This window comes from Rhinolophus hipposideros (assembly GCF_964194185.1).
Source record: "Rhinolophus hipposideros genome assembly, chromosome: 10".
Lineage (NCBI taxonomy): Eukaryota > Metazoa > Chordata > Mammalia > Chiroptera > Rhinolophidae > Rhinolophus > Rhinolophus hipposideros.
Window position 1 is genome coordinate 46,891,154 of NC_138056.1, and position 17,990 is coordinate 46,909,143.

Here is a 17,990-nt window from a genome sequence, read left to right on the forward strand (position 1 = left end):
AAACAGAATCATACAATATGTGGGTTTTTGTGTGTGAGGTTCATCCATGTTGTAACATGTATCAGTATTTCATTACTTTTATTTGGCCAAATAACATTATATTGTATGGATATACCACATTTTGTTTATCCATTTGTCAACTGATAGACATTTGGGTTGTTTCGATCTTTTGGCTAATATGAATAATATTGCTACACACATTAGTGTGCAAGTTTTTGTGTAGATATATGTTTCCTTTCTTTTGGGTATACACCTAAAACTAGAATTGCTTGGTCATAAAGTAATGCTTTGTTTAACCATTTGGGGAAACGCCAGACTGTTTTCCAAAGGAGCTGTCTCATTTGACAATCCCACCAGCAGGGTATCATTTCTCCACATCCTGGCAAACACTTGTTAATGTCTGCTGTTTTGATTCTAGCCATCCCAGTGGGTGAAAAGTGGTATCTCATTGTGGTTTTGATTTGTATTTCCCTGATGACTAATAATGTCAAGCATCTTTTCATGGTTTGATTGATCATTTGTGTATCTTCTTTGGAGACTGTTTATTCAGATCCTTTGCCCATTTTAAAATTGGGTTGTCCTTTTATTTTTGTCTTTTAATTTTAAGAATTTTTATGTATTCTAAATAAAAGTTCCTTTTCAGACACATACTTTGTAAACACTTTCCCCCATCCTGTGCGTTGTCTTACATTTTCTTGATAGTGCCTTTTGAAACACAAAAGTTTTAAATCTTGATTAAGTCCAATTTATCTATTGCTTGGGCTTTTGGTATCATATCTAAGACATTAATCCAAGGTCAGAAAGATTCACCCCAATGATTTCTCATAAGAGTTTTATATTAACAGTTTTAGTTGTTATATTTTGGTGTTTGATAATTATGAGTTGAGTTAATTTTGGTGTATGGTATGAAGTAGGGGTCTTTTGCATATGGATATCCTGTTGTCTCAGCACCATCCTAATGTGCATTTTAAACTAATATAGGCAATGAAATGTTTTTTTTTTTAAAAAGGAATGAACCAGCAAACCTTTTCTTGGAAATCATAAATGTAAGTCATTTAACCACTGAAGCAGAGAAACGGGAGGGGGAGAGAGAGAGAAAGAGAGAAAGAGAGAGAGAGAGAGATACAGTTTATTCTATTTTCTCACTACCAAGTAATCTAATTTTTGTAATATTTATTTTTGTCAGTGCTTTACCAAACAACCAATGAACATGGTATTTGCAAACTTAGACTTTTAGACTGCAGTTCCAGAATAAACATTGCTATATTTCCTTTAGAGTTCTGTTTATATTTTAACAACTGCTTAAAAGCAGAATTTTCCAGTGTTTTCAAATGAATTTTGATGATTTGCCAATAGATTAAAATTTTGTAGAGCACAGCTCTCTGTAATTAGATGGCATTCTAGGTACAACTTAACTAAATCATTTTTAGAACTTGTAAAGAGACCGAGGCTCTCTTTTTAAAATGTTTTGTAAAGCCAGGTCCTTTAGGTTATAGAATCTAGGTGTATTAACACTGTCAATTAACTGATCTTAATGTAAACTTTAACATAAGTATATCCAAGTGTCAAGCCACAGTTGAGCTCATGAAACTTTTCAATAATTATTATACAAAATCTGTAAATCTAATTTGGGCTTAATTAACTTACCTTTAAAATATCATTTCTCTAAGGATAAGGACTGTATCTATCGTAACCCTACTATTTAGGACAGTGCCTTGTATATATAGTAGGAAATGAATAATGGTAGATGATAATATTTGCCACTCTAAATTACCTTTGGTATTAAAAAAAAAACCACTCCAAATAACCTTTATCATATCCAAATAACTAAGAACTATGGGATTATATTATTTCATTTAATCCACACAACAATTCTGGGGATGGATATCATAAACTCTATTTTATAGATGGAAAAATGATTTAACTAAGATCACATTAATTTTGGTAAACTGTTATCCCCAATGAATCGTGCCTCCTGGTATTCATGTAGTCCTCTCCCACATTGATTCTGGGCTTGTCCATGTGATTTGTTTTGGCTAATGGTAAATAGGCAAATTTGATGCAAGCAGAGGTTCCATAAGGGCATTGGGACTTGAGTTTTTGGGAATGTGCCTCCACCATGTGAAGAAGCTTCGTTTGGCCTATGTGGGGATGAAACACCGGACAGAAAAAAGGCCAAGCCCTCTGGCAGACCCTCTAGCTGACTGCAGCTCCTTGAGGAATCTCAGGCAAAACCTACATCCAGAATGGCGAGGGATAATAAATCATTGCTGTTTTCACCATAAAATTGGACAGATTTTCTTTTTAAGGCAGCAACAGATTATTGTGTTTGAATAATTGAAGTTCCAAATACCTAGGGATTTTCCAGGTATCTTTCTGTCACTGATTTTTAATTTAATTCTGATGAGTCAGAGAACGTATTATTCCGTATGACATAAATTCTTTTAAACTTACTGACACTGGTTTATGGTCTAGTATTGGTCTTGCTGAATATTCATGTACTTTTTTTTAATTAAAATTTTTTTTTGTAAATTTACGTTTATCTATTCCTTGAAAGATTAGAACTCAAGAGTAAAGCCATGTGGAACAGGGATTTTCCTCAAAATAAGATTTTTTTCTTTTAAAAAACTACTGTTTCCCTCTCTTTAATGGGAACGAGACTATTCAGATATTCTATCATTCCTGAGTCTGTTTTAATAAGTGATATTTTTCTAGTTTTTTCCGTTTTATCTAAATTTTCAAATTTATCAGCTTAATGTTAATAATATCTTCTATCATTTTATTATCTACAATATGTATCTGTAATTATGTACCCTTTTTGTTTCTGGAATTATTTTTGCCTTTTCTTTTTTCTGGGTATTTGCCAGAGTTGGTGAATATTATTATTCTTTTCAAAGTCCCAAATTCTGACTTGTTGAGTAATGTGAAATTTGACTGCAAAACGACATGAGAGCTGATTTGTAGTAGATGGATAAATATATTCTACATGTACTTTAAAAGAACATTTATTCTACTCTTGTGGAGTGGAGTGTTCTATAAATGCCAACTAGGTAAAGTTGGTTGATAATGTTGTTCAAATCTATATCCTTACTGACTTTTTAGCTCCTTGTTCTATCAGTTACTGAAAGGAATGTTGAAATAGCCAACCACAATTGAGATTTGTCTATTCCTTCTTTCCGTGCTGTCAGCTTTTGCTTCATGTATTTTCTAGCTCTAGTACTATTAGTTACATTCATATCTAGGATTGTTATATCTTCTTGATGAACTGACCTTATTTTTAGTCATTATAAATTATCCTCTTAATATCTTTTGTTCTGCAGTTTATTTTGTCTGATATTAATATAACGACTCCAATTTCCTAATGATTAGACCAACAGCTAAAATTTCTGCTCAGTTTGTTTTCCAGCTGTTGTTTCCTGCCAAGCTCCTTAGAGTTTCTGCTCCACATGTGTATTCAGGTTTGGCCAAGGATTTGGATGGTTATTTATATGCAAATTTGAGGGCTCCCTGATATTCATCCTCAAGCCAATAAGACCCTATGCTAAAATTCTAGTGTGCAGCCCTTCAAAAACAGCTGTATCATGTAAATGTCACCAAGTATGATCCCATTCTTTCAAGGGTCAATTCCTCTCCAGTTTTCATATGCTTTGGGTCATTTTCCAGTTATACCAAGTAGGTATATTAAACATTTTTACCCCAGATTAATAACAGTTACCTAAAAGAGAACATAAGCTAATCTGTTATTACCAGAAGCAGAAATCCTTACAGAGCTATATTCTACATTCAAAGAGAACTATAAAGAAATCTTACATTACACTCAGTAGTTTACTATTAATAATACCTGTACTGTAATTTTGAAACTGTTTAATATACACTGCAGGATAAAACAAATAAAATATTATGATAATATAATATTTTTAATATAAAAGATTTTAATATGAGAAAAGATATAAATATAAAAATCAAAGAAGTTTAATAAAATCCTTCCAATCTTAAATTTCAATTGGAAATATCAATATTTCATGATTAAAAAAATAAATTCTTAGCTCTAACAACAAATAAAGGGCCAAGAAATAAATAACACACGTAACACTAAGCACCTTCACAACCTAGACCTTGGTGTCTAAATACTGTTCTCTGCTAAAAGAAATCACAGGTCCTTGCAGAAATGGCCAAATTTAAGTCTGGGCAGGGAAAATACTAGGTGAGCCTATGACAGCTTGTTGTGCTAGAAAGCAAGAAAATGTTCAAGGCCTAATGGGAGTGATGTCAAGAGGACATGGAAGTCAGCTTAAATGGACTCCCACTGGCCAAATTTAGACAATATGGGGCTTTAAAGACCCCCAATTATAACTATAATTGAAAATATACTAAATTAATAAAACTCTGTAATAATAAATTTGGAACACATAAGGTAGGACCCCATGAGAAGCAAATAATAACTACTGGGGAAAGAGCATCTACCGTGGAGCTGTGAACTGAAAAATTCCCAGAGCTTGTACAGGGTTGAGAGATGCTGCAATTCTACCCAGTCAGAGTTGAGAGATCTTGTTGGATACCTATAGCATAAGAAGAAACTGCACAAAGGAAGTACATTAGTAATAGGACTAAATTAGCCCTACTGGAAAGGATAAAGTTAATCCAACCCAAAGAAAACAAAACCAAGCCTCACACAGATCAAACTGATCAACAAGTAACTGACTTGGCTGCCAACACAAAACCCAACGGTCTTTAAAAGAAGAAAGGAGAACCCAGACACTCCAGCCAAACAGTCACAATTGCTGGTATTCAGCACAAAAGACTAAGTATTTGAACAGCAGAAAAATATAAGCCATAACCAAAGGAAAACTCAGTCAATAGAGCCAGAAATCACAGACATGATGTAATGAGTAGACAAGGACTTTAAAGTTGCTATTATAAATATACTTACAGATTTAAAAAACCGTGAAGATAAAATAGGAGTAAACTGGAAGATAAAAAGAACTAAACAATTTATAGAGCCAAAAATATAATATCTGAAATCAAAATTCATAGGATTTCCTTAACAGTAGGTTATACATTACAGAAAAGATCAGTGAGCTTGAGTACATAATAACTCATTAAACTGAGATTAAGATAAAGAATAAGGCTAGATAAACAATGTGTGGGTCATCTTTGTTGTGATGTATGTGATGGATAGAACAATATCAAGTATTCTAATATTCATGTTGTTGGAGTTGAACTAACCTGTGTCAGAAGGCAGATAATTGTGGCCTGGTCACAAGAGAAGTTTTTGGGGTCATAGAAATATTTATATCTTGATTGTGGTGATAGATATTTAGGGTATGCACTTGTCAAAGCTCATCAAACTGTTGACTTGAAACGGTTACATTTTATTATATGTATATTATACCTCAATAGAGTTGATTTTTTAAATTCTACGACATCATAATGATACTTCAGAGAGAAAAATACCCATTTGTCACCCTGACGGTGACTAGTACTTGCTAATTATGATGGAAAAAAAAAAAGAACCTTAACAGTGGAAATATCTGGTAGCACCATCTTAGCTAAGTGATCACTCAACATCATTAACAGCCAAGCGACTTGATAAAACCACACTGAAGAGTAATAGTATCAACTATAAAGTATTCTTGCCTAAAATACTAACTCTAAGCAGGCCGTTTTACAGAATAGAACAAACTTCAATTATAGAAAAGTACAGAATTAATTTCCATTTTACAGAATAGATAAACACATAAAGCCAATATTGCAAATATTAATTGTTGAATTTCAAGTTGGTAAATTATGTATTTGCTCTTCATCTTTTCTGTGTGTCTGAAAATTTTCACAATAAAAACTGAAGAAATTAGTCACGAGGTCTGCTAACATACCATATTACAAGAATACAGTGAAACACCGCAATAACAAGACCTGAGGTAATGTAAATTTGGATGTGATGTGATTGGAAATTTTGTTTTAATAGCAGGCTTACCCTTAGCATTTCATTAACCTTGCGATAATTAGGCCTCACATGTTATGCAACTGAAACTTTTAGACATCTCTTAATACATTATAGCAAGGGTCTTACCATTTTTGAGTTACTGAGGTATAAGAATTACATAGTAATAGAAATTTTTTTGGGGGGGCACTGTATTATTTATTTTATTATTAAGGAATCCACTCCTATGACTGTCATGAAACCCAGGCTGGGTAAACAGTGACACGTTCTGGAGGTAACTACATCTCACTCTGGACTTTCTCGTTATAACCACTCTCAGCTAAAAATCCAGACTTATGAGGCCTCAATCCTCACCCTCTTATTCCTCGAAGATGTCAAGGTCAGCTATGTAGAAGGCTTTTTCAGAGAAGACGACTTTGTCTTCTCAGAAGACAAATCCTCTGCTTTTCTTAATGAGGAGATAGCAACCCCAAACCACAGAGAGTTGGGACCTGCTCAGGCCTCAATGATGACTTAGTAATTCTGAATTCCTGGTGTACAACAGAACCTTATGAGATAATAATTTAAGAGAAAATGGTATCTATGAAAATGTGTTTATATAGACAATAATTGACTTCTTTTGGTTTTGTTAATTCACTTGATACCACATACTTTGGCTTTCAAATGTACATTCAATTCGAATCAGAGAATATAGTTAATATCTTAGAGAAAGAATCATAGTGTATAATTCTTTCTGTAGATCTTACACCAAACATAAGTTATTAAAAATTTTTGGGTTTATCTTTTTACATTAACTTTCTCCTCTTTTTGTTAAACATTTCACTGTCATAAGAACAAAGAACTGCCCTCAACCCAAATAAAAAGTATAATTTAAACACGTAAAAATAATTGTGTTCTGGAACAACATAAGTCATGTACAGCTTCCAAAAAGATGGCTTTTAAAATTTTTGACAAGCTAATTTTAGAACATGTATAATACATCAGATGAAGAATTGTGTGTGTCTGTATGACAAAGGTATTTCAAAAATTCAAATACCTACATACCAGGTCAGAAAGACTGTTATTAAAGTTTAATTTCAGTAGCTGTTGCTTCATTTTAATTCTTGAATTAGTCAGGGACTGTAAACAGTAGCATATTTAGCACAAATATTCTTGTGACCATCATGGAGATTAAAACAGTAACAACAGTTTGTTCATCACTGTATGTCTAGTATATTCATCAGTATTGAACACAGAGGAGGTACTCATTAAGTATTTGTTAAACTAACCCATTAGTGAATTTGTTCCCAAATTAACCAGTCAGTAATTAATCACTATATATACCCCTATTCTTTGGAAAAGCACAGGCTATTTATATTTTCAATTTCTTATGACTGGAAAAAGTTTCTTTAATCTATTAGTGAGTGCCACAAAGGTTTTTATTCTAATTAGCAATACTGAATGGAAACACAACATAGAAAAGACTGGATATAGCAGATTAACCAACAAGGGAGGGTAACATTCATGTTAGTAGGAGCTAAAAACCAAACATGAAGGACATAATAGAATTTTAACCAGCTTTCTCCCTCTTGTATAGGTATTTATAATAAGGTAAATAACTACTGAACGAAAAGAGAAAATCCATTGCAAACGATATACACGCAGAAGAAAAAGGGAATCCAATAAAACTATTACTGTCTATTCCTCTGAACATTCTGTAGTTTATCCAAAAATTTCATTATGACAATCCTGTAAGAACTATCTCAATGCTACCTTTATATTTGCCATCTAATTTCAGCTGGGTTATTTTCTGTATCTGGTAAGTGAAAATCACATGAGACCATTTTAAGATAGCTGAAGGATTAACTACCTTTCACGGGTATTCAAAATTGAGATAATGGATCTGGCATCATGGTTTTTAACATATTCCTTATTTTTGGTAAGAAAAATATCTTTGAGAATGCAGACTTAAATACTGGTATTAGGGGAGATGAGACATTCTGTTGTGGGAATCTCACGTCATATTTTCACCTTTAGCTAACAAACATGGTAGTTTAACACATTCATGGAAATAACTGGTCATTCAGCCTACATGCAGACTTTGTGTGACTGACGCCCACTACTGCACTACTGGGGGTTTGGTGGAGCTGGGGTAGCAGACGGTGACACCACGGATGAAGTCTGGAAATGGAAAATATAAGAGAGAACACACCCTTTAGAAAACTTCTGAGACTTGTCCTGTTCTACCAAGGCTCTGAAACCGGCTTCACCCAGAGTTCGAAGAAACAAACAGCAGGAAAAATTCTTCTATGCAGCCAATGTTTCTCAAACTGGGCAAGGGCCTGCCAATTGTACTTGGCCAGCACACTAGGGTAGTGGTTTAGCCATGACCATGAATTCAGAGAGGAAAATGGCTATTTATTGTACACCGTGCCCTCTTCACCATGGAGGCTGTTGATCATGTGCCAGGAAAAAAGGTGAGTTGGGGTTACTGGGCGTCTCTAGACCAGGCAGATGGCAAGCCATTTCTGGTTCAGATGACTTTTGTGGGATTGTGCCCAAAATATGCTCATATTCCCTACGTTTGCCTATGCAGCCTCACAACCGCAGTCCCTTCTCCCCCAGAAACACATCCTTAAAACCTCCAGAGTCCTGAGGGGGTATTTGAAAATCACTAGTTTAGATTAACGCTCAACCAATGCAATAATTCCTTGTATAGAGTCCCTGATAGATATTTGTCCAGAATCTTCTTGTACACTTAGAGTGCTGCACCGTGTCCCCAGGGAGCTTATTCTGTCATTGGGCAGATCTGACTTAGAAAGTATTTCTTAATACCAAGTATTAAGTATGCTTGTGTGGACCACTTCTTGGCACTTATGCTTTCCAGTCTTAGTTATCTTTGGCATTTTTTTGCTTTCCTAACAAGTACATATTCTCCTTGAGGGCTGGATAGCCTGTCTTTTCTTACTGTTGACTTCCATATCTTCACCACGTTGCATTGGGTAGATAACTATACCCAGGTGTGCACAGGTCCGTAGTGAAATGGTCCTAATCACAATTATTTTATTTATTTTCTGCCACATTTCCTTACAAACTCTTCCACTAATAAAATTTAACGGCCAAACTATATCCTATGTCTTCTTCCTCCTTTTCCAATAAATTCTTTCTTTCCATCTCAACCTCTTCCCCTAGGAATTTTATCCTAGGTACCTGAACTTCTGGACACTGTACAAAAATGTACTTTTTTTTTTTTTTTTTTTTGGTGGGAGAGAGGGTTTCATACTTTCATACAACCCTTAAAGGACCACAAATTAAAATCCACTGTTGGGGCAGCCGGATCGCTCAGTTGGTTAGAGCACGAGCTCTCAACAAAAAGGGTGCCGGTTCAATTCCCACATGGGATGCTGGGCTGCGCCCCCTGCAACTAAAGATTGAAAACAGCGACTGGACTTGGAGCTGAGCTGCGCCCTCCACAACTAGATTGAAGGACAACGACTTGGAGCTGACAGGCCCTGGAGAAACACACTATTCCCCAATATTTCCCTCCACATTCCCCCTTCCCCCAAATCTACTGTTGTAACTTTTTCCCCCTTGTTTGTTTAATCAAGTCTCTTCTCTTCTTAAAAGCTCAGCTTCTGGGGGCTGGCCCAGTGGCTCAGGCGGTTGGAGCAATGTGCTCCTAATGCTGAGGTCACCGGTTTGATTCCCACTTGGGCCAGTAAGCTGCGCCCTCTACAGCTAAGATTGTGAATAACAGCTCTCCCTGGAGCTGGGCTGCCATGAGCTGCCAAAAAGAGCTGCGGTGAGCTGCTGTGAGTGGACAACCGGCAACCAACTGACTGCCTCAGTGGGGTGGGGGTGGGGGTGGGGGTGGGGGTGGGGGTGGGGGTGGGGTGAGCACAAGGCTCATAATACCAGCCTGGGAAAGGCAGCTGTGTCCCACACAACTAGACTGAGAAACAACGGCTTGAACCCAAGGGGGGTGGGGGGAGGGGTAAAAGGGGGAAAAAAATGTATGAAATTAAAAAGAAAAAAAGCTCAGCTTCTGCTCCTGGATCAAGGTTCCAGAGAATCTTTCCCATAGGGGAGACTTTTCTAGGCTCTGAACTTACTTATATCATTTCTATACTGTTAATTTGACTGATTTATTATGTACCTTGTACAAGAACTAATTTTATCTTCATTGTTATTTAATTCTTTTGTTATTTAATGTTTCACGACTGTAAACTTCGTGGGTTGTGTCTTTTTGTTGCATGTACTACAAAGCAGGTACTTGGATACAGATGAAGACAGTGAATCATCAAATAAATCAGTATATAGAAACTGAATTTTAAAGGTGTGTATCACAGCTGAGATGTTGTTGGAGCCAGGCAAAACGCCACAGTTAGCTGCCACCTCACCTCTGCTTTACGAATATTTTCTTTAGCTTCATCTATTTTCTGTTCCAACTCTGCACGGCTTTGTTCTGATACCGCAACTCCATGACATTCCAGATCATCTAGAACCTATTAAAGAAAATAAAACAGTAACTGTTTTTTTTTTAAGTAACTAGAGTATTTAGATAATTTAAAAGACTGTAGTGATGAGTAGCACAATTCCTTTTTTTTTTTTTTTTATAATTTAACTTTTTTTTTAATTTTTATTATTATTTTTTTTTAATTTTTTTTGTTTTGTTTTTTTTGTTGAGAGCCCACTGGCCCATGTGGGAATCGAACCCGCAGCCTTCGGAGTTAGGAGCACGGAGCTCTAACCGCCTGCGCCACCGGGCCGGCCCAGCACAATTCCTTTTTAACCTTTATTTTTTTTTTCATTTTTTATTTAAAAAAAAAAAATCTTTGAAATAATTATAGACCCACAGGAAGTTGCAAAAGTAGTACAGAGTCCCTTTCCCCAGCTTCCCACAATGGCAACAACTTGTATAATTACAAAACAATATAAAAACAAGGAAATAGACATTGGCAAAATCTACAAACCTTATTTGGATTGCATGTTTTGATATGAAAACCTTTAATTTTTAAAAACTACATGAATATAAAGTATTGTCGCAAAACAACGAATGCAAAATGGCAAAAAGTCTGTTATACCTGTACACCCCACTACATACCCACCTCAAGATAATCACTGTCTCATCAATTGATGTGTATTTTTTTCAAACCATTTCTTAAGTATTTCCTACATACTTGCAGTTGTATTTAAAAAATAATGAAATAAGATCTATCATCCCCTCAACGTGTCTAAGAAACCTTTTTATATTTCTACAGATTTATTTCCTTCTCTAGTTAATCCATAGATTCAATAGTTTAACTGTACCATGCATTATTTACACTTAATCTATTGCTATTTGAACCTATAAATTTCTCAATATTATAAATAGTACTGTACAAACAACCTAGTCAATGACTCTGAACACGTATGGGAATATTTATTGAAGATAAAAGCATAGAAGTTCAAATTGCACATTTTGATATTAATAAGCATTACCAAATTGCCCCCAAAAGGTTGTACCTTACCTACTCTTTATTACTAGTGTGTGAGAGCATGTTTCTTTACATTTCACCAATGTTGGATATTGTCAATCTCTGAATTTTTACCAATATGATATATAAGTAAATATTATCTCATTGTTTTAATTTTCATTTCTCATATGTTGTCATTTGTATTTCTACTTTTATAAATGGGCAGTTCATATCCTTTACACATTTTTCTAATTTTCTGTCTTTTTGTTATTATTTAAATATATTTCTTTCTAGATATTAGTCCTTTTTCTTTTATTATATTAGTCCTATATTCTTTTACAAATATCTCCTATTCTGTTCCCTTTCTCTTAACATTTCTTCTGTTTTACAGAAATTTTTAGTTTTTATGTGGTCGCATTTATCAATCTTGTCCTTTATGGGTCCTGGGTTTTGTGTCTTGCTTAAGCCATCTGTAATATACTAAAAAATTCCATACTTGTCCAGTTTTTAATAACCAAAAACTGGAAAAATACGCAATTAGCCCTTTGATTCTTCTGAATTTTATTTTGTATTTGGTGGAAGGGAGGAATCTACATATTTTGCCCCTAACACACAATTGCTCTAACATCATTTACTGAATAAATATTTTCCCAAAGCTTTGAAATGTCATTAACATGTTTTTTATTATGAAAAATTTCAAATATACTCAAAGGGGAAGACACTAGTATGATGAACTCCTATATACCAATCACCAAGATTCAATAGCTAACAAGATTTTTCCACATTTGTCTCATCTATTCTTTTTTTTCTTTGCTAAAGCATTTTAAAGCAAATTCCAGACAGATATCATGTCATTTCACTCCTACATGCTTTTGTAAAACTCTAAAAATATGAACTTTAAGAAAAAAAATAACCACTTATCAGAACTAACAATACCATTATCAGAACTAACAATATTTCCTTAGTAGCCTTAATATGCTGTTTATCATTAAATTTCCCTACCTGCCTCAAAATGATTTTTTATGATTGGTTGGTTTGAATCAGTATCTAAAGGTCCATGCAGAAACAGATAATTTTCTTTACTATATTTGTATGATACCACAGTTTTAATTACTATGGTCATTATTATATGTGTCAGTATGTGCTAAGGGACAGAAGTGTCATTATTGATGTTCTTGGCTATTATTGTACATTTAAAAAACCCAGATACATTTTAGAACCATTATTTTCAAATTCCTTTAAAAATATCTTTTAACTTTCGTTGGGATTGCATTGAAATTACAAATACTGTGTTTCCCCGAAAATAAGACCTAGCTGGACAATCAGCTCTAATGCATCTTTTGGAGCAAAAATTAATATAAGACCGGGTATGATATGATATGATATGATATGATATGATATAATATAATATACTGGTCTTAACATTAATTTTTGCTCCAAAAAAAAACATTAGAGTTGATTGTCCGGCTAGGTCTTATTTTCAGGGAAACAGGGTACCTATAATAAATACCTAAATTTTTACATCTCTTTACTTACGCCTTCTTTTATTATGTTCTTTGGTTCAAAATTGTCTTTCTTCTTATAGATCATGACATTTCACTGGCTGGTTCATCAGTATTTTATCGTTGTGGTAAATAATTTTTTCGAACTGCATTTTGCAAAGTATTATTTTTAGTAAATAGGAAAACTAATCATTTTTGGATATAATCTTGTATCTATTCACCTTACTGAACTCTTATTATTTCTAATAGTTTGACAGTTGGGTCTCTTCTATTTTTGAAGGTATACAATCACATCATTTATAAATAATGACAGATATACCTTTTCCTAATATTTAAACACCTTATTTTTCCATTCATTAGTGCACTGACTAAATCCTCGTATGACACTCTAAAGTAGTGGTGATGATAGGGTACTGTTTTCTTATTATCATTGTAGTAAGCAAAATGGCCTCCAAAAGATATCTACATCCTAATTCTTGGAACTATGTATATGTAAGATATGACTTGCAGATATTTTTAGAGTTATGGACCTTAAAATAGGGAGATTATCTTGGATTATCTGAGTAAACCCAATCTAATCACATGACCCCTTACAGAGAATTTTCTCTGGTGGGAGTGAGATGAGAGACAGGTCAAAAGGGAAGTCAGTGAGATTCCAAGCATAAAGATTCAAGGCATCATTACTGGCTTTGAGATGTAGGAGCCTATGAACAAGGCACAGAAGATTGGCTTCTAAGAGCTGGGTGCAGCGCCCCGCTGAGAGCCAGGATGGAAACAGGGACCTCAGTTGTACAGTTATAAGGAACTGGATTCTGACAACAACCTACATGAGCGTGGAAGCAAATTCTTCCCCCAAGGCCAGCCTGGCCTTGGTAGAGATGGAGCTGAAAAACTAGCCAAGACTACTAAGATTTCTGACCTGTAGAACTGTGAGATAATAAATTTGTCTTCTTTTAAGCCACTACGTTCATGGTGATTTTTTACGGCAGCTATAGAAAACTAATATAGCCATCAAGTATAATGTTTGCTGTAAGTTTCAGGAAGATAATCCTGGTCAGGGTGAAAAAGTCTTTATCCAGTTGGCTGCGAATTTTGTTTTATTTTTTAATCACTAAAGGATACTGAATTTTATCATATGCTTTCTGGGCCAACTATGAAAATAATCATAGAATTTTTCATCTTTAATCTATAAATGCAGTTTATTATATTGATAAATTATATGTTGAATCATCCTTGCACACTAATTAGTCATGTGTTTTTAAAACACAGCTGGATTCATTTTTATTAAACTTTATTTAGCATTTTTACAAGTTTGTCACATTTTTGTTAAAAATCAGTTGACCATATATGTGGTGTCCCTATTTCTAAACTCTTTATTTTGTTCCATTCACCTATAAGTCTATTTGTACACCAATACTGCAACAACTTGATTAATGTATTTTTATGTTTTGAAACCAGCAAGAGTAAACCCTCCAAGTATATTCTTATTTTTCAAAATTGTTTTGACTATTCTAGATCATTTGCTTTTCTATATATATTTTAGAAGCATTTTATCAATTTCTATAAAAAATTCTGTTGAGTGTTTGACTTGGATTGTGCTGAACATATGGATTAATTTGGAGATAACTGGTACTTATAAAATATTGAGACTTCTATTCCATTGGTCTATATGTCTGTCCTTATGCCAGTACCACACTGTCTTGAATACTATAGCTTATTGTAATAAGTTTTGAAGTCAGGAAGTATGAGTCTTCCAATTTTGTTCTTTTTCAAGACTGTTTTGGCTATCAAAGGTCCCTTGAAATTCCATATGAATTTTAGAGTGGGGTTTTTCTATTTCTGCAAAAAAGCACTTTTGGGATTTTGATAAAGATTGCATTGAATTTGTAGATCATTTTGGGTGGTATTGTTATCACTGTCTTCCATTCCTTGAACACAGGATGATGTTCCATCTATTTATTTATGTCTTATTAAATTAATTTCATCAATATTTTATAGTTTTTAGTGTACAAGTCTTTTGCCTCCTTCATTAAGTTTATTCCTAAGTACTTTATTCTTTTTGATGCTACTGTAAATGGAATTTTCTTAATTTCCTATTTTAGATTATTGTTAGCATACAAAAATGCAACTGATTTTTGAACGTTAATTTTGTATCCTGCAACTTTGCTGAATTTGTTTATTAACAAGTAGGGGTGTGTGTGCATGTGTGTGTGTATCTGTTTGTGTGCATGTGGGATATTAGGATTTTCTACGTTTAAGATCATGTCATTCATGAACAAAGATAATTTTATTTCTCCCTTTCCAATTTGGATGGCTTTTCTTTCTTTCTCTTGCCTAACTGCTATAGTTAGGATTTCTAGTACTATGTTCAATACAAGTGTCAAAAGGAGGGCCTTCTTAGCTTGTTTCTGATCTTAGAGGAAATGCTTTCTGTCTTTCACCACTGAGTATCAACTGTTTTTTTTAACAAATTGATTATGATATACTTCAGAGTGATCTTTGTGTTTTACCTGTATGGGTTTGTTGAGCTCCTTAGATTTTTGGGTTTACAGTTTTTATTAAATTTGAACAGTTTTCAGCTATATGCTTTTTTTCAAAAGTTTTTCTGACTCTTATGTCTCCCAAAGGAGTCTCTTTCTAACTCATAAAGTATGTTATATCACACGTTGTTCCATACAGGTCAATGATGCTCCTTTCATTTTAAAAAAGTCTTTCATTTCTCTCTGTGTTTCAGTTTGCATAGTTCCTATTGCTATATTTTCAAGCTGATTGTTCTTTTTTTTTGGCAGCATCTAATCTATTGAATTTTTCATTTCAAACATTGTATTTTCAGCTTTATAAGTTCCATTTGGTTCTTTTGTATATCTTCCTTTTCTTTCCTCAACATGTTCACATTTATTTTCTTTTAAATCCTTGGGCTTATTCACTGTTCTAAAGTCCTTGTTTTCTGGAAGTGCTAGACATAGTGATCAGACAAGAAACAGTAATAAAAGGCATCCAAATTGGAAATGAATAAATAAAACTGTCATTATTTGTAGATGACATGATACTATATGTAGAGAACCCTAAAGACTCCACCAAAACTACTAGACCTCATAAATGAATTCAGTAAAGTAGTTGGGTACAAAATTAATATTCAGAAGTCAGTTGCATTTTTATATACCAATAACAAACTATCAGAAAGAGAAATTAAGAAAACAATCCCATTTACAATCGTATCAAAAAAACCCAAAACCTAGGAATAAATTTAACCAAAACCTGTACTTGAGAAACTTGAAGAAATTGAAGATACAAATAAATGGAATGCTATACCATGCTCATGGATAGGAAGGATTAACATTGTTCAAGTATCCATACTATCCAAAGCAATCTACAGATTCAATGCAATCCCTATTAAAATATCAATGGTATTTAATATCAAGGGTATTTGATACCAGTGGTATTTACTATAACAGGTAATCCTAACACTTATATGGAACTACAAAAGACCCCAAACAGCCAAAGCAATCTTGAGAAAGAAAAACAAAATTGACCTCTCTTCATCAGTGACGTGTTCTTTTCCCTCAGAAAAATGTTTAATCCATTTACACTGCCGTTTTCTTCATGGCATTATCCCCATAAACTTGGACTAACATGTCCCTGATTTTACCTCCACTCTTGCCAAGTTTAACAAGAAATTTAATGTTTGTTTGTTGCTCTAATTCAAGCTCAGACATTCTCACAATGGCACACAAAAACACACAACAACAATAATGAATGCCACTCAGCAAGACACTGCCACACGTTGACAAGAACACAGCTGAGACACTGATATACCAAGGTAATGAAAACTTACTGAGCTGTTTGTACAGTGCTGCCAATGTAAGCGCACGGTGGCAGGTTCACAAACTTAATTGTCAGAACTTGTACCTTACTAGATTAAAGCCTACCATAGGTCATACTGAAAATTTATTGAAACTTGTCTGTCTGTACCTCCCAGCAGAAAGACACAACGTGCCTTGACAACAGAGAGAGGAAACAGATTTATTTTTAATATCTGAACATTAACTTTCAAATATAGTCAAGCATTCTAGTGAAAAAAAAAGTAGGTGTTTTATATTTTTAAGTATAAAGCTGCAGTAATTAATCTCATTACTATTTACTGGATGTGTGAGTATACAGTAACTCCTCTCTCTCTAGTTCACAAATTCTTTGATTGAGATAAACTGTATTAGAGGAACTGTACGCAAGAAGCCTTATCTGTCCATAAATCTGATTTAGATAATGAGATTCTGGATTTCCAGCTGGAGTCTGATGCCAAGGTTTGGAAGATTTTGGGTGAAGAGGAATTATATTTTGCATGTAAGAAGGATGTGAACTGTTAGGGCCAGAAGGCAGACTGTGGCAGATTATGTTTTTTAAAAAATAGCTACAGTAATATTTCTCATTCCACATGTTCTTCCAGAACCTTGCTATTTCCCCACCAAGAAGTGGAGTTTATGTGCTCTCTCCTTGAACTTGGACAGGCCTTTGTGGCTGCCTAGATTAATAAAAATATGACACAACTAGTATTATACTACTACTGAGGCTAGGTCAGAAAAGATGATAGAGCTTTCACATGGCTCGCTCTTGGGACTCACATCTTTGGGGCCCTGTGCTACCATGTAAGAAGAACAGCTAACTTGAAGCTGCCATGCTGGAGAGATCATATGGAGGGACCACAGAAAGACAGAGATGCACAAGGAGCTCTAGCTGTTCTAGTTCCCAGCTGTTCAAGTCTTCATGGTCCAAATACCAGATATTTCAGAGGGAAATCTATGAGATGACTCCAGCACCAGCCACTATCTGGTTACAATGAGAGACCAAGTGAGAACTTCCAAGCTGAGCCCATCCCACCCCCAGAGCAACATGAGACACTATAAAAAAGGCTTTTGGCATTAAATTTGAAGAGTTTTGATATGCAACATTAGCTAAGTGGAACACTGAATTTGAGATGCCTGTGCGATAGTATAAAGTGGATGTCAAAGCAGGCAAGAGGATACATATGAATAAATAGAAGAAAGGCCCAATGTTGGAGATATTAATTTATCATTTGTTGGTACATAAATGGAAGTGATTGAGACTGCCTACAAT

At 34.4% G+C, this 17,990-nt stretch overlaps 1 protein-coding gene across 3 annotated transcripts in view; it reads right to left on the reverse strand.

Moving 5' to 3' along the window:
• FCHSD2 (FCH and double SH3 domains 2) overlaps nucleotides 1-17,990 on the reverse strand; it is a 218,251-nt gene that overhangs the window by 21,651 nt on the left and 178,610 nt on the right. For all 3 annotated transcript variants that reach the window (XM_081065005.1, XM_081065004.1, XM_081065006.1), the window contains one exon: nucleotides 10,321-10,425. In XM_081065005.1, coding sequence (XP_080921131.1) covers nucleotides 10,321-10,425 — 105 coding nt within the window. The remainder of the gene's footprint in view (nucleotides 1-10,320; nucleotides 10,426-17,990) is intronic.